General features: G+C 42.4%; 1 protein-coding gene across 4 annotated transcripts in view; it reads right to left on the reverse strand.

The window, feature by feature from the left end:
- Window positions 1-22,573, reverse strand: part of LOC124544876 (vacuole membrane protein 1) — an 85,717-nt gene that overhangs the window by 50,666 nt on the left and 12,478 nt on the right. For 3 of the 4 annotated variants that reach the window (XM_047123596.1, XM_047123598.1, XM_047123597.1), the window contains one exon: window positions 1,147-1,367. In XM_047123596.1, the coding sequence (XP_046979552.1) occupies window positions 1,147-1,367 (221 nt within the window). Of the gene's footprint in view, window positions 1-1,146; window positions 1,368-2,002; window positions 2,175-22,573 lie in introns of all 4 variants that reach the window. The other variant, XM_047123599.1, reaches the window with a different exon arrangement.

Consider the following 22,573-nt stretch of genomic DNA (forward strand, 5'->3'; position numbering starts at 1 on the left):
GTCTTTTTAGTTTTGTTCACAGATGAGGCAACTTGGAGAAGAAATAAAGTATCAAATTTACACAACCAACAATCCCCATGCTCTAGTACAGGATAGACTTCAGGTCAGGTGACTCAGGTGGTGAAACAGGCACCAAGGTCACAACTGTCAAGTTGTAGAGCATGCTCTGCAACACAATGATGTGTGTTGTCTGTATGGCATAGGTATTGGCATAATAAGAGGGTGTATACTGAAAATACATAATATCCTGTTGCAGAGCATGCTCTACAATACGACTGTCATCATCTTAATGCCTGTTTCACCAACTGGGCCATCTGGATTCTTCCCTCGGGCACCAGTTTATCAGAACTCCACAGGTGGGAACAGCGCTCCAACATATCCATGGTTCTCGCCACCCACCTGGCCTCAATTTACATCAATTTCTTCCATGTCAGCAATTCTTCACAGTAACTACTCCATTTTTTATTCTGTTTTAGTCTTCTGAATCTTTCATTTTCTGGCATGTTGATTTTTCAGTCCTCCTTCCACCTCTGTAACATGCAATGCACTTTGCTTTTCACTCTTATTAAGTTGTGCACGGTGTTTTAGCAGTAATATCTTTCTTGCATATTAACCTGCCTCCCGCCTTTAAGATCTCCAGTTTTCAAATCTGGTCTGGTGCAGTTCCCAACAGTCAGTCTTTCCTTCTCATCCTATCCGATAAGTCTCCCCCGACCCGGTGTTCTGGATGACTTGATGAAACTATTACCCCTTGTCCTAAGCCTCTCTAGTTCCTTTCCCTTCACCTTTCTTCCTTCACCATCAACCCTGCTGCTGAGAGGAGGAGCCATTGGCTCTGACAGCTTCCATAAGTAAAATCTTTTTTGTATTTGTGTTCTCCTGCTGCCACTTAGTAAGTAGATTTCTTATCTATTCAAAATCTGTTCATATTATTTGTAAAAAAAAAAAATCATTTTTGATCAGTATTATTAATCCTAGAAAATATCTGTATGTTTGTTTGTCAGCTACTGAAGTTGTATTGAAGAATAGGAACAAACAAGTACTATGCACACATTAAGAAAATTAAAATTTACAGAATACAATGTTTCAATTTTTGTTTATAATTTAAATAAATATTGGAAATCACAGATAAAAGGTTTTACTTACTTTGAACCGTAATACTGAAGATCAACTATCAATTCCTGAAGAAAATACTTTGATGTCCTAAAAGGCTGCCGCCAAAGTACCAATTTTTTTCTATCTAGTACTTCCTCTTCTCTACTTGTAAAAACCTCTCTAAGGGAGGTACTTTCACCATTTGAATGCCTGGTTGATCCTTCGGGTTTCCTTTTAAGTGTTGTAGGCATAGTGTTATTCAGTCTCTGCAACTGAAGATTAAAGAAAGTCACTTTAAGGAAGACTATGCTTTGTGCAAACATGTACATGAAGAGCATATTTTTATTTTTATGAGATAATTCAAGAATCATTTCAATACAAACTATAGGATGACGGCAGCTCTTTGCAATGCACAATAGTGCCATTACAAACAACTAGCACAAAAATATAAGCACTTACAAACCTAAAATAATGAGTTCAGCCATCACCATACAAAAGTGCAAGAAATAAGCCAAGTTAATATCATTCTTAAAACAGTTATGGAATCATCTACATGGAATTTTAAATTCTGCAGATTTTCAAACTTAATTATCAATTTTGCAGTGAAAAATGTTTAGTTGAACTATAGTAGATGTACCCTGCAAACCTGGATTTCTGACATAATACTATATTGTACACAACTAAGTAGTGACAATGAAAACACTATCTCAGTAACAGGTGTAAAGAACATCTTAGAAAGCAATTCTCTGAGAACTGATTCAGCAGCCAATCCTTTGGCACTAAGATCAAGAAATAACAGTTTCTAAAGAAACACCAAGCTATTCATCATTACTGTCCATACCACAATACATTTAGCCATATCCACATCACAGAAGTACAGCTTAAAGTAAGTTAGTTTATGATATACCAGGTGTGTCTCCCAAGCGTTGTAAGGTAGATTTCCTCTCCCACTTTCGCAGATACTTGCAAATTTTATGTTTGCAGTGTGTAGACCTAGTGAGCCCAGTTGTAGTTCATGGTATTTTTTCTTTTGGGTTCACTGCAGGGTGGACTACCAATTTTCACGTAATGTCCAATGTCTAAAAATGAATACACTAGTAAATGATACACAGAAGCTCACTTATCTTATGCCTACTGTTTGTATGAAGAATCCATCCTTCTCTTTATAATAAAGAGTGTAACAGTGATGCATTTATTGAAGTTACAATTCTGTTTACTAAGTCTCTCTCCCAATGGAAAAACTTCTAATGCTATTAGTCATTCCCTACTACCAGTACTTCACAGAACAGAGAAATAGCACTCTGTTTCAGATGTTGTCATGTGTACTGTAATAACAAATACTGAGTGTTCTAATTTCAGACAGAGGAGGATTGTGAGCACTGGACAAAATTTAAGCCCATTCTACCAAACAACTTGGTATAGCATGCTTCCTGGACAAGAGTGTTCAGGAATGCTCCAGAAGCAGGCCCAGCCACCTGCATACTGAAAATGATGCTCATTGATGGATTCTTTTGCCCTCATAAAGAGTGAATAAAAGCAATGTTGAGACACATCAGGACTGAAAGATGGATGCTTGCAGTCAGGACTCATCTAGAAAAGCTTATCTCTTGACTACTGTTAGTATGTGTGTCATGATGGTACATGGGTCCATTGACATTCAACTTTAGTTACTTCAATTAGGTTCATCTGAAAAGCTCAAGAAGGCATGCTTCTGCCAATGTGTATATGTTGTTGTTGTTGTTGTTGTGGTCTTCAGTCCTGAGACTGGTTTGATGCAGCTCTCCATGCTACTCTATCCTGTGCAAGCTTCTGCATCTCCCAGTACCTACTGCAACCTACATCCTTCTGAATCTGCTTGGTGTATTCATCTCTTGGTCTCCCTCTACAATTTTTACCCTCCACGGTGCCCTCCAATACTAAATTGGTGATCCCTTGATGCCTCAGAACATGTCCTACCAACCGATCCCCTCTCCTAGTCAAGTTGTGCCACAAACTTCTCTTCTCCCCAATCTTCTTCAACACCACCTCATTAGTTATGTGATCTATCCATCTAATCTTCAGCATTCTTCTGTAGCACCACATTTCGAAAGCTTCTATTCTCTTCTTGTCTAAACTATTTATCGTCCATGTTTCACTTCCATACATGGCTACACTCCATACAAATACTTTCAGAAACAACTTCCTGACACTTAAATCTATACTCGATGTTAACAAATTTCTCTTCTTCAGAAACGCTTTCCTTCCCATTGCCAGTCTACATTTTATATCCTCTCTACTTCAACCATCAGCAGTTATTTTGCTCCCAAATTAGCAAAACTCCTTTACTACTTTAAGTGTCTCATTTCCTAATCTAATACCCTCAGCATCACCCGACTTAATTCGACTACATTCCATTATCCTCGTTTTGCTTTTGTTGATGTTCATCTTATATCCTCCTTTCAAGACACTATCCATTCCATTCAACTGCTCTTCCAAGTCCTCTGCTGTCTCCGACAGAATTACAATGTCATCGGTGAACCTCAAGGTTTTTATTTCTTCTCCGTGGATTTTAATACCTATTCCGAATTTTTCTTTTGTTTCCTTCACTGCAGATATATACACATTGAATAACATCAGGGAGAGGCTACAACCCTGTCTCACTCCCTTCCCAACCACTGCTTCCCTTTCATGTCCCTCGACTCATAACTGCCATTTGGTTTCCATACAAATTGTAAATAGCCTTTCGCTCCCTATATTTTACCCCTGCCACCTTTAGAATTTGAAAGAGAGTATCCCAGTCAACATTGTCAAAAGCTTTCTCTAAGTCTACAAATGCTAGAAACATAGGTTTGCCTTTTCTTAATCTAGCTTCTAAAATAAGTCGTAGGGTCAGTATTGTCTCACGTGTTCCAATATTTCTACGGAATCCAAACTGATCTTCCCCTAGGTCGGCTTCTACTAGTTTTTTCATTCGTCTGTAAAGAATTCGCGTTAGTATTTTGCAGCCGTGACTTATTAAACTGATAGTTCGGTAATTTTCACATCTGTTAACACCTGTTTTCTTTGGTATTGGAATTATTATATTCTTCTTGAAGTCTGAAGGCATTTCGCCTGTCTCATACATCTTGCTCACCAGATGGTAGAGTTTTGTCAGGACTGGCTCTCCCAAGGCCGTCAGTAGTTCTGATGGAATGTTGTCTATTCCCGGGGGCCTTGTTTCGACTCAGGTCTTTCAGTGCTCTGTCAAACTCTTCACGCAGTATCACATCTCCCATTTCATCTTCATCTACATCCTCTTCCATTTCCATTTATTGTCCTCAAGTACATCGCCCTTGTATAGACCCTCTATATACTCCTTCCACCTTTCTGCTTTCCCCTCTTTGCTTAGAACTGGGTTTCCATCTGAGCTTTTAATTTTCATACAAGTGGTTCTCTTTTCTCCAAAGGTCTCTCTAATTTTCCTGTAGGCAGTATCCATCTTACCCCTAGTGGTGGTGGTGGTGGTGGTGGTGGTGGTGGTGGTTAGTGTTTAACGTCCCGTCGATAACGAGGTCATTCGAGACGGAGCGCAAGCTCGGGTTAGGGAAGGATTGGGAAGGAAATCGGCCGTGCCCTTTCAAAGGAACCATCCCGGCATTTGCCTGAAACGATTTAGGGAAATCACGGAAAACCTGAAACAGGATGGCTGGAGACGGGATTGAACCGTCGTCCTCCCGAATGCGATTCCAGTGTGGTAACCACTGCGCCACCTCGCTCGGTCTTACCCCTAGTGAGATAAGCCTCTACATCGTTACATTTATCCTCTAGCCATCCCTGCTTAGCCACTTTGGACTTCCTGTCGATCTCATTTTTGAGACATTTGTATTCCTTTTTGCCTGCTTCATTTACTGCATTTTTATATTTTCTCCTTTCATCAATTAAATTCAATATTTCTTCTGTTACCCAAGGATTTCTACTACCCCTCGTCTTTTTACCTACTTGATCCTCTGCTGCCTTCACTACTTCATCCCTCGAAGCTAACCATTCTTCTTCTACTGTATTTCTTTCCCCCATTCCTGTCAATTGTTCCCTTATGCTCTCCCTGAAACTCTGTACAACCTCTGGTTCTTTCGGTTTATCCAGGTCCCATCTCCTTAAATTCCCGCCTTTTTGCAGTTTCTTCAGTTTCAATCTGCAGTTCATAACCAATAGATTGTGGTCAGAATCCACATCTGCCCCTGGAAATGTCTTACAATTTAAAACCTGGTTCCTAAATCTCTGTCTTACCATTATGTAATCTATCTGATACCTTTTAGTATCTCCAGGATTCTTCCAGGTATACAACCTTCTTTCATGATTCTTTAACCAAGTGTTAGCTATGATTAAGTTGTGCTCTGTGCAAAATTCTACCAGGTGGCTTCCTCTTTCATTTCTTACTGCCAATCCATATTCACCTACTATGTTTCCTTCTCTCCCTTTTCCTACTACCGAATTCCAGTCACCCATGACTATTAAATTTTCGTCTCCCTTCGCTATCTGAATAATGTCTTATTTCGTCATACATTTCTTCCATTTCTTCGTCATCTGCAGAGCTAGTTGGCATATAAACTTGTACTACTGTGTCTATCTTGGCCACAATAATGCGTTCACTATGCTGTTTGTAGTAGCTTACCCACATTCCTATTTTTTTTATTCATTATTAAACCTATTCCTGCATTACCCCTATTTGACTTTGTATTTATAACCCTGTATTCGCCTGACCAAAAGTCTTGTTCCTCGTGCCACTGAACTTCACTAATTCCCACTATATCTAACTTTAACCTATCCATTTCCCTTTTTAAATTTTCTAACCTACCTGCCCGATTAAGGGATCTGACATTCCACGCTCATATGAGGTAAAAAAAAAAAAATCCCAGATTTTCCCTGGATTTCCCAGTTAAAACCATACTTTTCTCTGGGTGAAAATGCAGTTTTTCCTGGGTGAAAATACACTTTCTCCGTGTTAAGTGACCAAACGAAACAATGTTATGTAATCTCGCCAGCCAATGACAGCAGATATTCAGAGCATAGGACACTTAGCGTAGTCAGCCAGTAGGAACATTACTGTTAAGTGGTGTGACACAACAAAAAGGAAAAGTTAATGGTAATAGACACACACACACAAGAGAAGCTAAGCTTTCACATATGATATTGGTCCTTCTGTGTGTGTGTTATGTTTTAAGATATCAAACACAAATGTGCCAGTAAAAATTTAAATAGTGACATAAATGTCTGGTCATCTGGTCTGAAATATTTCTATGTGGCTGGACCTCAACGTGCCAACTGACAATCAAATGCTCTGTGATTTAAGAAAGTTAGCACACATTTGCACACATGGCATAATTGATCTTGGATAAAAGGAAATTTACTTTGAAAGTCGTGCTTCTCAAGCCACCATTCGCAATGTTTTTACACTCGTACAAAAAAGATTGTTGTTACCAAGTACTGCATAATCTTTGTCCTGAAGCCTTTGACGCTTTTGCCGTAGGCATATGCTTGTGTACATACTCAGTTTTTTGTTGTAAATGCTATTTTCTTTGCAACTTAAGTTTTATTTTCATGTTTTTCTCACATGACTTATGTCTTATTCTGTAGATGCAGGCTAAACTAAAATTATTTGTTAGAGTATCAGTTCTTACCACTCAAAATTACAAAAATTTAACTGAGAACTAAAACAATGAAAAATTTCCAGAATTCTAAAAGATTCCTGCTTGTCCCGGGGCATATACATCCTCTTCTGCATACTGACAAGCAATCAAAGGCCTTCCTTTCATCAGATGATTGTGTCACTAACCACGTGTTACAAAGAGGAGCATACACACCTCTCTTCTGTTACTGTTCTCTTCTTCAGAACAAACATCTCCAGAGGAGATCCAGATGCACAACTGCTACTTTGCCTCTGGGCCACAATGGCCTAGCACTATTTCATCACCAATTATGATGCAGAATACTGATTTAACACTGCATAACTAAATATATGAATATTTACTGACAGAACTCCAATGCTAAGTCCGTCTGTTCCTGTGTTTGAAAGTGAGGCATCCACAAAATGAAAATCTTACCAAGCTTCTGGTAAGGCCTCAAGATTGTCACCAATTCTATGCAAAGACTGCAGTGCATATGCATAGTTAAAAATGCTGTCCTCTTTGACTGTTCTCCAAGCAAGAAATAAATTTCATTTGGCAATGGAAGTTGCTCAATGTCTGGAATGGTTTTCATATTCACAATAATTTCTTTACTGCACATTTTTTTTTTAACCAAATAAGGTCACAATCACAGAAAAAGGACTATCACATGCCAAACAAAACTGTTCAAGGTGAAGATCTGCAGAGCACTCTACTCGAGCTCTCGTGTCACAGATGGCAGTGACTAGATACCATGTACAAGGCAACGGACTTTTATTTCAGTTATAACAGCTGCACAATGTTTGGACATGCACTTGATTAGACTGGATTCATTATCACATGGCTATCTTGGAAATGTAGCTATGAACCCACACCATCCGTTCCCACAACTTTCTCACTATAAATCGCAAACCTGCTCCAATAAATTACAGCTCAAAAGACTTGTCATTTTTGGTTACTGCATTCATTCTTCCTCCAAAACATGGAATTGCCTGTATAGTTAACATGCACAATGGTTGGTGGATTGGATAGAAAGGGACCAAACTACAGGGTCTTCAGTCCCTATATGCACAACGAAGCAGGCCATATAGTTCCTCACACACATGCTGCAATGTCACAATTCACATAGTTTATTTGACCTACACATTACAGAAACATTTCACAGAAATATTTCCCATGCAAATTTGTGAGTACAAAGGGACACAAGGACACATTATCAAACACACATTTCTTTTCCTTCTAATGCAGAAAATATATCAACATGATGTTTTTCAAATTTCTTACCTGAATTTTGGACAGAATTTTCTCTGGGGCAACTAGCCTTACTAGTCAAGGTTACTAATGTATATTACTGATGTGGCATTCCCCTCAGAAATGACCAGTTCAAAACCTGGTAGGATGCTAGAGACATGGCAATAAAATTCCCTGTTGCTAGTACTTGTGCCAACGTTCTGAGTTAAAACAAAAAACTTTTCTGTGTTGTTTCATGGAACAAGGGCATCCATACTGTTGCCATTAATGCATCTGCTGGATGGCGATTACAATCCCTGCACGGTGCTCGTTTCAGTCTACCCAGCTCATGTCTTTTAGTATGACACTGACAGTGCATCGGCCAGCTTGTATGGGTTCCCAACACTAAGCAGGTGAGTGCAACCTGCCACCCGCAATGGGTTGATGGTCTGTCACTTTCTCAACCTGCTGGGTTGTATACCAGGACAGCTTGTTGCCTCTTCTGCACGACATCCTGCCTCAGTATGCAAATTTTATTATTTCTTTTCCTTTATTATAATTTTTATTAAATATTTAGGGACTGGTGGGCAGCAGTTACAATTAATGTTTTAGTGTGTTCCAAGAAAGTACAGGTTACATATAGTTTGTAACTTCAACAAGTTATAGCAGTCACACAGGTATGGCACTTTTTTACGATCAGAAGAGTTCATGTGACAGCAATAATAATCACAGACTATCTTTATGTAAACTAAGGGAAGGCAATCACTTACCTATAGAGGACTGTGTCTGGCATACCTGTAATAGTAATGGTACATACAATTCTGTGGGTACTCTTACTAGAAAAAGAGCAAGAGCTCAAAAACTATTGTTCACCGTTTTCTATTGTGTGTTTCTGTGTACCACGCACCAGTCCTATATAGCTATAGGTAAATGGTTCTCTCTCCCTTATTGTACTTCTTTTTCCATCCAGAAATTTCCATTACATATTTAGACAGATTCTTCATTTCTAAATAGAAGAAGTGAAGAATACACTGATGTAATTATAAGGACTGCATTCCAGTAGGGCAAACACACTTATAATTACAATGCATAAGTCAACTGAAGCACAAAGTAGTAAAACAACATCAAAGTCAGATTCTTTCCGCTTAAGTGTAGGACACTGCAGACAGATGCTAGGCACCCCACAGCACAGTAGGTGTGCTGGAGCAATGAATACCGCAAGCAGCAGGCATAGTGTAGTGGGGTGGTTAGCAGACAGCTGTTGCTGCTGCTGCCTTAAGGTGTAACACAGCTGAGGTCATAAGTGTTCATGTCATAACTTTAAGTGGTCAATTACCATATGAAGTTCAAGTCGATAATACTCATAGCCTAATTGGTTGCAGTAGATGGGTAGCTAAAAACAATCACTTCGCCTTTGAAGAGAATGCTCAAATGATTGAAAATTAACTTTCTTCGCCAGATTATTACAACAAATAAAAAGTAAAACGTGATCTCCAGCTAATGCTGCATCTGCTAAAATATCTGGTAATTCAGATGGCAAACATAGCTTAAAATGTAAACAGTTTTAAAATTAGCATTGGCTCATAAAATGGCACACTGTCAATGGTTGGTTACAGTAAGCACAGAGTGGTGCGAGGTTTGCACTTAACAAATAAGTGTCCAATAAGCAGTCAAGCTGAAGGTCTCTCCTCATGACGAGAGGGGTGGGAAGTCCTCCAAGCTGTCAAGTTGTTCCCATATAGAGAAGACCAATGTTCATGCCAGAGGACCCAATGTGCCTATGTGCAACAACACAGATATCATCTGAAGGGACAGAATAGCTAAACAGCCTAGGCAGTCAGACTGCAGCCTTAGCGGCAACAGCAGCTCCATTCCTTGACACTCTGACATGAACAGTCAGTTTTAGCAGAAAAAGTGTCTATGTTTGTCTAAATATTTATTACAGTGTCATGTAAATATTTCAAGTAAATCAGTGAAGAACATTATGAGATTTTTTTTTTGGTAACAACATTAGATGATGACTAAACGCGCACACACACATGATGATTAATGTTTAGAAACACTGAAGCGGCATAGATGACACCGAGACAAGTAATTTTATACAAGACACATGGGGTCACAAATCATCCTCATCATCATCATCATCATCATCATCATCATTTCCCCTCTATCCAACATCTCGTTGGGTTGGGGTATCAATGGTACTCCGCCACTTTGATCGGTCTTTCCACCATTTGGTTCCATAGCAGGTTTCTCTTCCTGAAACTCATCTTTATTATATCAATCCATCTTCTTCTCGGTTTTCCTCTTGGCTTCTTGCCCTCAATCTTGAACTCCATCATTTTTCTTGGTATTCTTCCCTCTCCCATCCTCTTCACATGCCCAAACCATTTTAATCTATTCATTTCAATTTTTTCAGTGAACTTTTCCACTCCAATTCCCTTACTAACATCTTCATTTTTCATTCTCTCCTTCCTCGTCTTCCCTAGCATACTTCTCAGAAACTTCATTTCACTGGATTGCATCCTATTCTCCTCTCTTCTAGTCATAGTCCAAGTCTCTGAGCTGTAAATTAGTATAGGTGTGAAGTAAGTCTTGTATAGCACCAGATTGCACCTCATTGGCACTTCCCTTCCCTATACCAAGCCCCTCACACACTGGTAAAATGTATTACTCTGTTGTATTCTTTTGCTAATTTCTGTCTCCAAACAAGCATTCCCCATTAATACACTTCCCAAACATTTAAAGCTGTCCACTATTTCAACTTCCTCTCCCTCAATATGAATTTGTCCCTCGCCCTCTCTATCACCTCTGGTTACCACCTTGGTCTTGCTGTTCTCCACAGTAAATTTCATTCCATATTTCTCGACCTTATCATTTAGGATGTCTATTTTCTTTTTGTACCTCCTTACTGCTTGTGCCCCACACCAAAATATCATCCGCAAATAGTAACAGCTTCATCTTCCTTCCTCTATGAGCTTCTTTCATCTCTCTGTTTCAACCATCACCATTATAAATAGAAGAAGTGATATCACGCTTCCTTGTCTTAGTCCCGTAACATTCTTAAACCATTCAGTTCTCCGCCAGTGCCGGTCCCAAGCCCGGGGCCTCACCTTGCAAGTGGTGAGGAAGGAGGAGGGGGAGGAGTAACAACCTCGTTAAAAAACCTGGGTCCATCTGGGTCCAGATGGTAGTACCCTGTAAGGGCCCCTCATCAGGGTAACAGGTGAAGACAGACAATGGTTGGAAAGCGGAAGAGGATGTTACAAGTCCCAACGGTGGAAAAGCAGAAGAACTGTCTTCGTATCTTACTTCCTGTAGCGTCTGCACTCCAGAGGGACAGCTACAAACAGCGTCTGTTCTCCATGTTAGGAGCAGCCTAAACACATACTGGCAGCAGCTCTAAAATGCCTTTGGGAGTGGCGACCCCATTGTAATAATAGCCTATATATGAAATGGTACTTCAAAACAATGTCCCAAATGTACAGAAATATCCCAAAAATAGGTGAAAAATTTGAACATATGATGTCACCGGATGACATATCTCACTGTAAGTGCAGTGGTCTGGCCTGTGCCTACAGGGATGATTGAGTGATGCGGGCATTTTATGTAGGCCCTCCGATTTGATTTTTAGCAAATTGTGTCAATTCTGAACACATTTTGTAAATGTGATCTGCTGTAAACATAGAAGTTACTGTCCTCACTGTAATGAAGTAAAAGCTGTTGTTATTTTGTATTTCTTTCCTTCTGTTCCTTTTTTTTTGTTTACTGACAATATTTAGTATAGAAACCGTACGCCGTTTCCTAGTAATGACGGGATTTGGAAGCCTATACTCATCTACTAGTGACACCATACAGCAGACTTTTGTTATTACTGTACTTTACAACAAACCAGTGGAGACAGCAAGACCAGTAAATAATAAGTGTTACCTCAATGTAAACAAATAATTGTTTAACATAGTGAAAAATGTACTGCCTGCCAAATGCAAGACTCGAACCCCGAGCTCCACAAGCTAAAGCTGTGCATACGGGCCCAAAGTCACACCAACATGAATACCTGACTTGGGTTGGGACAATCAGATGTGACAGACCAACAGCCTCAATCGCTGCACATGCTGCGATGAACGTCAACTGGTGACGTCACACATTCAACATCTGTCATCCACTTTTGGGGCATTTCCCAACATTTTCAACCCCATGTGTCTTAGATTACTTGCCTCAGTGTCATCTATGTCGCATCAGAGGTTTTAAACATTAATAAGAATCACCCTAAGAAATATGCAGATGCAGCCCATGACTGAACATTTATTGGAGTATCATGTAAAAATTTGAAGTAAATCAGTCAAGCGCATGTGCAGGGAATATAATTACTCTAGGACTGAGGGACGAAGACTGCAGCTTTGGTAGCGCCTCGTTCCCTAGCAGAGCGACATGACCAGGAACCCACAGAAACATCACACTGGCTCCAACAAGAGTGAGCAAGTGACAGTTTTCCTGGACTCACTGCACTAAGGGATGGGCGATGTACAGCACAAATAGACTTTGAAGAGTACCAAGTGAGTCTGAGCAGAGGAAACAATTGAAAAGGCTGTTTGGCCGGATGTATTCTGTGGCCTGATAACAGGGCAAAGAGCTCAGCTGTAAATACTGAGGAGTGTGCCGGAAGCTGATATCTGAAGACACGGGTGCCAATGACGAAGGCATATCCAACCCCATGGTCAGTCCGAGAGCCATCAGTGTATACAAAGCTACTATCGCGAAGCTCCATGTGAAGGTCTTGAAACTGAAGGTGATAGACCAAGGCTGGAGTATTGTCCTTAAGAAGCAAATGAAGGCTAAGGTTAGCATGGGCCCCTTCACGAAGCTAAGGTGGTGAAGGGCTCACACTCACCAGGAAAAGTGCAGGTAGTGTGCAGTTGGCCCACACGGCAGAGGAAGGGGTGGAACTGTTAAAAGAACTAGCTCATTTGCTATCGCCTTGCAAACGCAAACGCATCTGTTTATAACGAATGCAGTTTGTCATTGTGGGATGACAGTTAAAAGCGCAGAGAGCACGTCTCCGTGCACGAACTGCATCGCGGCATGCCTCAGTCCACCAAGGGACTGAGACATGACATGGTGAAAAGGAAGTGTGAGGAATGGAATTTTCTGCAGCAGTAAGGATAACGTTGGTGAGATAGTCCACCTGGTCATCACAACTGGGGAAATCTTGTTCTTAGAAGGTCGCCAGGGAGGAGTAAAGCTGCCAGTCAGCCTTAGTAAGCTGCCATTTGAGCAAGCACGCGGATGGGGTAGGAGTGAGCAAACAGAGAGCACACGAGAAATGGTCAGTCGAGTAGGTGTCAGTAAGAATTTACCACCCGAGACGATGGGCAATTAGGCAGTGCAAAAGGATAGGTCTAAATGGGAATAGGTGTGAGACGAGTTGGAAAGGAAAGTGGGTGCTCCAGTGTTAAGGCAGAAGATGTTAAGTTGGTTAAGAAGGTCAGCCAAGAGGACACCTCTCTGGCAGGTCCTGGGAGAACTGAAAAGGGGATGATGTGCATTAAAGTCACCGAGTACCAAAAATTGGGGTGGTAGCTGCCCAATAAGCTAAAGGAAGTCTGCCCTGGTGAAAATGAATGATGGAGGTACATAAATGATACAGATGGAAGAAGTCAGGTGGGGAAGGAAAAGGCGAACTGCAACAGCTTGAAGACGAGTAGTCAAGGAGATGTGTTGACTGTCAATGTCAGTCACCCCATGAGATGGAACGCCGTCCTCAGAGGGAAGGTCAAAACGAATCAGTAAGTAATGTGAAATCTCAAAGCGGTCATGAGGGCACAATTTCATTTCCTTCAGGCAGAGTACAAGGGGACGCTGAAATGCTACAAGCAGCCATAAATCCTCCATTGGAGGAGAGTCGTGATGAAGAGATGTAGTGGTGTCACCTCGGTGGCTGCCAAGTGACAGCCGGTGAAGAATCGCTACTACAGGGCACAGAAGGAGGAGGATAGTGCTCCATGGGGTCCAACATAAGAATCAGCCTGCTTGTGCAGTTGGTCTGTGGAGTCCTACGCTGAAAAACAGTTGGTGGTGCGCACCGGCGACACAGAGGCCAGCCGGGCGAAGGTTTCATGTGGCGGCACCGTCGAAGAGAATCTTCGAGCCGGCAAAGGAGAAGACCGTTTGCCTTTGGTGGACTTCTTCGAGCCTTTCTGGTTAGAGGAAGTCTTGAGTGTTGTTTGGCTGGAGGGATGGAGGAAGTCTTCACGGGAGTACTCTCTCTGGCCTACCGGTTGTGTAGCTGGTGGCTTTGCCCCTTGAGGCAAGTGTTTGCCAGATTGTTGCACATCTGGATGGGAGAATGGCGATGCTACCTTGACACTGGGCAATTTCACAACCTCAAAGCTGAATTGGAGAGCGCATGTCTGCATGGCCATGTCCTTCATGGAATGAGGGGTAACAAAAACAGAACTATAGGTACCAGACGGGAGAACGCAGGTTTTACAACTAGCCAGTAACTTGCAAGTGACCGGATAAGGCACCGAAACCATGACACTGGAAGCAGCGCATCGGGTTCGGAATGTATGGCCGGATGGTGATAACTTCATAGCCTGCTTTGAGCTTGGACGGAAGCACCACACTATCAAAGGTGAGAAAGAGAGTGCGGGTGGACACTAAGGAGGAATCTACTGTTTTCATTACACAATGGATGGCAATGACACCCTGATCAGAGAGTTAAGAATGGATTTCGGCCTCTGTTAGATTGTCGAGCAGCCTAGTGTAAATTACACTGCGGGAAGAATTCAAAGTCCTATGGGCTTCAACACAAACAGGGTAGCCATGGAGAAGTGAGGCAGCAAGCAGTCGTTGCACTTGAAAATTGGAAGCGGTCTTGAAAAGCAAGTGCCACTCCATAAACGAGATCAGTATTTCATAGGGCCAGCAACTGCATCTAAACCTTTCTGAATAGTAAATGGATTTACTGTGGCGAAGGACTGTCCATCTTCAGTACGTGAGACCACGAGAAACCATGGTGCAGTGGCAGTCTTTGAATCATTAGCTTCATTACATTTACGTTTTGTAGATGCTGAGTGGGAAGAGGATTGACTAATCGTGAGGAAATCCCCCACGATTGCCAGTGTCTCGGATGGTGCACTCCTTTCAACTGGGGGGCCCCTTCATAAGGGGACGCAACCGCCTTAGGTGATTGTTCACACCTCAGGTCACACCTCCCGAACACCTGGCAGAGGGACCAATTAGCAATTATGGAAGGTTATAGCTCAGGCCATCACCCCTCCCTATGCCTGGCCTGTAATATGGGGTATGTGCGAACACTACCTGTCGACCCGTGGCTGGGAATTATAAGGTACCTAGTCACCTACTACTCATCAGACGCATAGGCCAGCCTTCAGGTGTGCACAGGGAAGAAGAAGAAGAAGAAGAAGAAGAAGAAGAGGAACCTCGAACGCCAAAGCAGAGGAATGAGAGGAAATGGGAAACAAAGAAAGGAAAATGGAGTGAAAAACAAAGGTGAGACTGTTCTTGTGTCAGAGACAGAGAATGAAGAGCATTCCCAATAATATCCTAGACATGTTCCCCAAGTGAGGAGAAAAAGAATAGCAAGAGGATAGACATGCAGCACAGATGGGAAAAAATGCTGCAAAGGCTGGGGCCCTGTGGTAGCCAAGTATGAATCCGACAGCGAGTGGCGAGCCCCCTGAGAAGTGCTTAAGACATGTGAACAGTGTGTATAACATTAGCTTATAGTGATATGCGTTAAGGTGACGATGACATATGTACTTGTCAGGGGAATTTAAAGACTGACATGTTGAAGCAAAATATTTTGCTGTATCACTTGATAGTGGCTTTAAGGCTGAATAACAACAGCGAAATAATTTCTATAGTAAGTGAAGAAAATCATGTCCTTTACAAAAATCTCATGTACAATTCAGTGTGAGACATTTGTAGGTTCAAAGCAGGCAAAACTGCGCTTTTTGAATGACTTCTACAAGTACTGATGCCATCTCAGCTTATTATACACCTTGATGCCTCTGAATTTCATGATGAAGTACTGTTTAAGGTGCATTCATTGATCTCAACTTTTTGTACCTGGAAGTAATTTTTATTTGTTTGGAAGTGCTTAGTATTATTTTATGTACAATTAAGAGTTTTGCTGTTTGATGCGAAGTTGGTGTACACTTGTTCCACTATCATCCTGATGTGCCTGGTGTGGATGTGTCGAAGCTGTTCATCGACACATTCATGTAATCTCAGACAAAGTTTTTGATAAGTTCTCTCAGGTCTTTGACAAATCAGGTCCACAGATCAAGAACACGAGTGGGAAAAGTATTCAGCTTCACAGAATACTACTTTTTTCCCTCTTCCATTCCAAATTTAAACTTGTTCGCACGCTATCGTTTGTTAATGTGTGCCTCCATTTTCAGTTGTTTAAGTAAGACTTCATTCATGCAAGAAGGATGCTTTAATGCCTAATATTTTAGTTATCTTAATAAAATTTTATGATCTGCACAAAAGAATTGGCAATGTCACAGAAAATGTCAGCACAGAATACTTTTCTTATTTGAATCTACCACAACTGTGTTTGTGAGGTCATATGTTGCTTTCTGTGAATTTTTGTACAGAAGCCAAAGTAAGAAGTTAATAAAAGACCACTCTAAAAAAAAAGCTACCTACTGGAGGGAAAGGGAGATGAGTTTATCATTAGATTTCACTTATATCTCCACTATTAATATTGCATTATCATGAAAAGGGAAGTTGCTATTCATCATATAGCAGAGATGCTGAGTTGCAGATACGCATAACAAAAAAAAAATCTCACAATTAAAGCTTTCGGTCATTAAGGCATTCACCTTTTCATAATAATGTTACATTCTGTCCTGGATTTTCCACTGTTCACTTTTAATACAGCTTTAATACAGCTTGCCTCATACACCAATAAAAAAGGTAACTTGGGGGGGGGGGGGGGGGGGGGGGGGAGGAAAAGGAATGATTTTTTTTGTATCTCACTTAACAATTTAGCAGCCAAAAGTAATGTCTGCTGATGGACTATGTTACACCTAAGATAATCAAATAGATCTTTTCAGTAGTTCATTCTTTGTCTGTGTTTTTGGTATTGTCAGAAAGAATTCAGAAGCCAAAGATTTGAATCTAACTCTGTTTCAAATTTGATACAAATGATATCTAGTTATATCCACAGATTGCACTTCAAAGTATTTATTTGTCAGATTGGTTGTTTAGTTTGGGGTATAAAGGGACCAAGCTACAGGGACATCAGTCACTTTTTCCTGATGCAAGCAAGACTCAAGGTACAAAAACACCAAACCTAAAAAGAAAACAAATGGAATGAACAAAAAAATGGAGAAAACATACACCACAAGGAAAAGTAGAGGAAAGTATTAAACCCATAGAGCATATGGTCTGCAACACATTAAAATTTCCACCCCAAAAAGACAAGGTGATATGAACACATGTAGGGAAAAGACGATCACGAAAACAAACAAATGCAAAGAAAGTGCACACAGAGTTAAAATGGAGGGAGGATGGCGCTCTCTGAAAGAAGGCTAAATGCCCATCCTTTGATAATATGATAACATCCCCCACCCCCACACTGAAGAATAAAACGTCAAACTAAATCTGCTGTTGAGGCATTGTCGCCCAACATTGAAGGTAGCATGCTGAGAAAGTTAAAAGGCCACCACAGAGGGGCTAAAAGTGGGCAGTCCAGCAAGATGTGGATGACAGTCATATGTGAGCCACAGTTACTCTGAGGTGGGTCCTCACGGCGGAGGAGGTAGCCATGTGTTAGCCACGTATGGCCAATGTGGAGCTGGCAGAGAACCACAGAATCCCTGCGAGAGGCCTGCATGGAGGTCTTCCACACATTCGTTGTCTCCTTAAGGGCACACAGTTTGCTGTGTGTACTGAGATTATGCCATTTTGTCTCCCAAAGTTGAACAACCTTGCGGCATAATAATGTTTGCAGGTCAGTTACAGGGATGCCGATCACCAGAAGTGGTTTCCGTGTAGCCTGTTTGGCCAGCCTGTCAGCCAGTTCATTTCCTGGGAGTCTGACATGACCTGGGGTCCACACAAACACCAAGGAGAGACTGGACTATTCCAGGGCCTGAATGGTCGCTGCCAAAGGATGGCGGGAGTACCACTGGTCAATAGCTTACAGGCTGCTGAAGGAATCATTACAGAGAAGAAACGACTCGCCAGGGCACGAGTGGATGCACTCAAGAGCACGAGAAATGGCCACCAGCTCTGCAACGAGAACACTGCAGCCATCTGGCAAGGAATACTGCTCAATATGAGCTAACATGAACGTACGCGAATCTAACGTGACCATCAGCCATCGAGCTGTCAGTGTAAACCACTTCATGGTCCTGGTACATGTCAAGAATCGAGAGGAAGTGACAACAGAGAGATGTGAGGTTAACTGAGTCCTTAGGACCATGTGAAAGCTCCATGCAAAGCTTGGGCCTAGGTGTACACCATGGAGATGTACATGAATGGACCTCGAGTGTAGGTGGTTAAGGCAAGTACTCCACTTCAGACAGAACAGATCGGGCAAGAACTGCAGTCTTAAGCCCTGACCTGGGCCTCCGATGTGGGAGATGAACTGCTGTGGATAGGAAAAGGAGACGGTAATTCGGATACTCAGGAGAACTATGAATATGTGTGCAACGTAACTGGCACGCAGTTGTGCACGTCAGATCTGCAATGGAGGGACTCCGGCCTCCACCAGGATGCTGATTACCAGACTTGTCCTAAAAGCTCCTGTTGCCAGTCAAATGCCACAGGGGTGCACTGTAAATGCAACACTTAGGTTGCCGCCGAACCATAAACCAGACTCCTATAGTCAAGGCGGGATTGAACAAGAGCTCTGTAGAGCTGCACCCCAGTTGGTGTTGCTCAGGCAGCAGAAGGCATTGAGGTGCTGCCAGCATTTCTGCTTCAGCTGACGAAGCCACGTCAATCAGGTGTCAAAAACCAGTCCTAAGAATCGATATGTCTCCACCGCAGTGAGGGGATCATCATAAAGTTCTGGTTCCGGATGAATGGTACCACGCCTACAGAAGTGCATGACACACAACTTCACGGCTGAAAACTGGATGATGATGATGATGATGATGAGTTGTGTTGAGGGGGCACTCAACAACACTGTCATCAGTGCCCTGACGAAAAGTCAACATGAAGTCTCACGGGTGAGGATGAAGGCTGTCCCCACATGCAGAGCAGTTTATAATGCACTAAAGTCTGCCGCCCTTCCCCACCAGTTTAGGGATGAGGCCTGATAGGTCACAAAATTTCACCACCCTGTTAACACTGGTATCGGTGTCTGCGAGGACGGTGGGCAGATCTCCAGCGAGACCCAGGGCTGCCCTAATACCAGTATACAGGACACACGTAGCCACAACATGCTGAACTGAAAGCGGCACACCACAAACTTCACAGAAAGGTGGAGCCTCCCCCCGTAGGAGGAAGCCATGTGTGAAAGGGCTATGCCTGATGCGCAGTCTGGTGAGCAAAACCTCCTTCCAGCAGCGAGGCTGACACGAAGTCCGCCAAGCTTTTGTGGTCGGTTTGAGCAACCGCAGTTTGTTGTCTGACACCAGCAACCATTCAGTCTCCCACTGACACATGATGTGTCTGTCAGAAAATGAGATAATTGCATGCAACGGGATGGGACACTGATGGACAGCACCATCCCAACATGCTTCCTTGGCAGCTTTATCAGCCATGCCGTTACCCTGCATCCCAACGTGGCCAGGTACCCAGCAAAATATCACCTTCTTGCCACGCGCGTTGGAGCCACTGTAAGCAGTCATGGACGAGCCGAATCAGCGGGTCTACCAGATAGATTTGGTGAAGCGCTTGCAGTGCACTAAGAGAGTCGGAACAGACAAGAAAACTCTTACAGTGATGTCTATGAATCCTCTCCAGTGTCATTAAAATGCCATATAATTCCGCATCATAATTTGTAAATTGTTCTGGAAGACGTACTTTAAAAACCCTATCAGAGAAAACCACAGAACAACCGAGAGCATTCCCCTGCTGGGATCCATCTATATAAATAACGATAAAACTATGGTACCTACTTAAAATAGAAGAAAACAAAAGTTGTAGAAACCATATCTGGAGTACAATTTTTCAGGTACTGCGTCAAGCTTAAAATCACTTTGGGCCTCCAAAGACGGCAAGGCGTCAGTGCGTTCCATCCCTGGGTGTGTATTTTCGTGCCTGAGAGATCCAGATCCTTGAGGCAGTCCGTAGCACGTATACCAAATGGTGGGTCGCTTGGGGACGATTCCTGAACAGTCATTCGAAGGTGGTTTGGATCACTGAACTAAATACGAATGACTGGGGTGACGCTGAGATTTTCAGCGCCTATTGAGCCAAAAGGATACGCCGCCGAATCCAGAGTGGTGGTTCACCAGCCTCTGCACACAGACTCTGAACTGGGCTGGACCGAAAGGCTCCAGGCGATATCTGAATGCCCGCATGGTGGACAGCATCTAACATCCAGAGGTTACACAAAGGTACAGGCCGTTGTCCAAGGTGGTTACTAGACCTGAGGATGGACTCTGTGGCAGCCCTTTGGATCTCATGAGTGATATGGGCCACCGCCTCTTGTGCACAATCCTTTTGTTCAAAAATAGCCAGTTGACTGTACTGAAACCAATTTGCCCTTTGTATCATCCACCTGTGTGGTCTCCTACTGGTCGCTGTCCCAGGCGGCAGATGAATCCACACTGGGAAAGGGTCACTAGAACATAAATCTGGAGCCACTCCCACTGAACAGACTCTGCAATAGCTGAGGAACAAAAGCAAAGATCAATAGCTGAAAGACACTGTAGCTGTGGAAAAGTGAGTCACCTGACCGGCATTCAGAAGGCAGATATCCTCAGAAGGGACGAGTCGCTCGATCAGCTGACCCCTGGAGCAAGTAGTAGCCGAGCCCCACAGCACACTGAAGTCCCCCACAAGAAGGAATGGGCACGGGAGTGCCTGGAAGAGGTCTGCCAGAGAAAAATAGCCACTCAACCTTTAGCCCTGCCTACAGTAGTATCGTCTTTCCTGTATATGTGGTAGCCTCGTAATGTAGGTGTGTCTGTGACTAAGATGTGTTTCTTGTAAGCAGGACCGGGGAGGTCAGGGGGAACGTTACCGGTTCCGCATTCTTTAGTTTCTGCAATTGGGAGTCCGTATCTTCAAGAGCATGGTCGTCATTAAAAAGGGAGTGTCCTCGTTGATCCGAAGGCTTACCTACCGCTTTCTTGGACTTAGAATTACTTTTAGAAGGATGTTTTTCTTTACTGACAGGAGGAGGAGGCTGCCGGGGTTGCTGGAATGGCTTATCTTAGGTTGCTTCTGAAGTTTGGGGAATGGTATGTGGCTTAGGTGGTAAGGCTACTGCTGACAGCTTCTGAGCGACATCAGTTGCAAGTGGAGCGTTTCCCCAACAGGTACAGCGACAAGTGCCATGTGCTCGTACTTGAATCTGTGGTCTGAGTTTGTGTGAAGGCATCACACTTAACTATTGGTGTTTTAAGGGCTGATGCAAAAGAAGTTGCAAAACCAGTGGTTGCATGGCTTTGTAAGCCTTTTTAGCTTCACCATAGGGTATGCGTCTCTGTACTTTCAACTGTTGAATTTTCTTTTCCTCATTGTAAACCCCACACTTTCTGCTCAACACTGGGTGATACCCAGAGCAGTTAACACATTTCAGAGAAAGTGTACAACGTAATGTAATCGACTGTCGGAGATACAGTTTATCTGATGTGAAAAGTACGATGCACACAGTAAAGAGTAAGGTAATTTATTACATTGCCAGAAAATGTGTTTAATTTATTTAATTGTGAATATGTTCTTTTATGATTAATGGACTTGTTTAAGATGTTAGGAGTTTATAAGGACAGTAGACCAAAAAATTTTGGAAGAAGGAATGTCTGCAACTTCCGGGCACATGTTGGCTTGCCCGCCACTTCTTTGTCAGTATTGGAGGAAGATGGATGTGCTTTTGTGACAAGTGTAGTATAATGGATTTAGATTATCAATGTTGATAGTGAAAATGGTGAAAGTACGAATAAATATAATTTTTACCTGAAAGTATTTCAGATCCGGTGGAGTCTATTTCAAACAGAAGAACACCCAGGCCATGCTTGATATTGGAAAGATTATTTTGCAGACAAAACTACAAAAAAACCCTAGACAAACGAGATCTGCAGTGTATAATCTTTCAGCAGCAACTAAAAAATAATTCTTGCTGAAATTGTGCTGGAACTGGTCGTATTATTCACATTCAAAAACACGTGGTGAGAGAGTTGTCCTACCACAATATACCGCGTAAGATTCCACAAACAATTTTTCAGTTATCTAAGAAACAAGAAAGATAACAACAAGTACAACAAGAAGTCCCCAACTCATAAGTGGAGCCTCCACAATTGCCACACACAGCCTTCCCGTTACATCCTGTAGTGGTATGGCCAAATCTTTGACATTTATAGCATCACATGGGGGTTAGAAACAAAAAAGCGAACCTTAAGGCGGATATATCTGGCAAGGATATGTTTCGGTAATACGGGAGTACTAAACGTTAGAATAAACGTTGCCGATTT

The sequence above is a fragment of the Schistocerca americana genome, chromosome 8, assembly GCF_021461395.2.
Source record: "Schistocerca americana isolate TAMUIC-IGC-003095 chromosome 8, iqSchAmer2.1, whole genome shotgun sequence".
In the NCBI taxonomy this organism is placed as follows: Eukaryota; Metazoa; Arthropoda; class Insecta; order Orthoptera; family Acrididae; genus Schistocerca; species Schistocerca americana.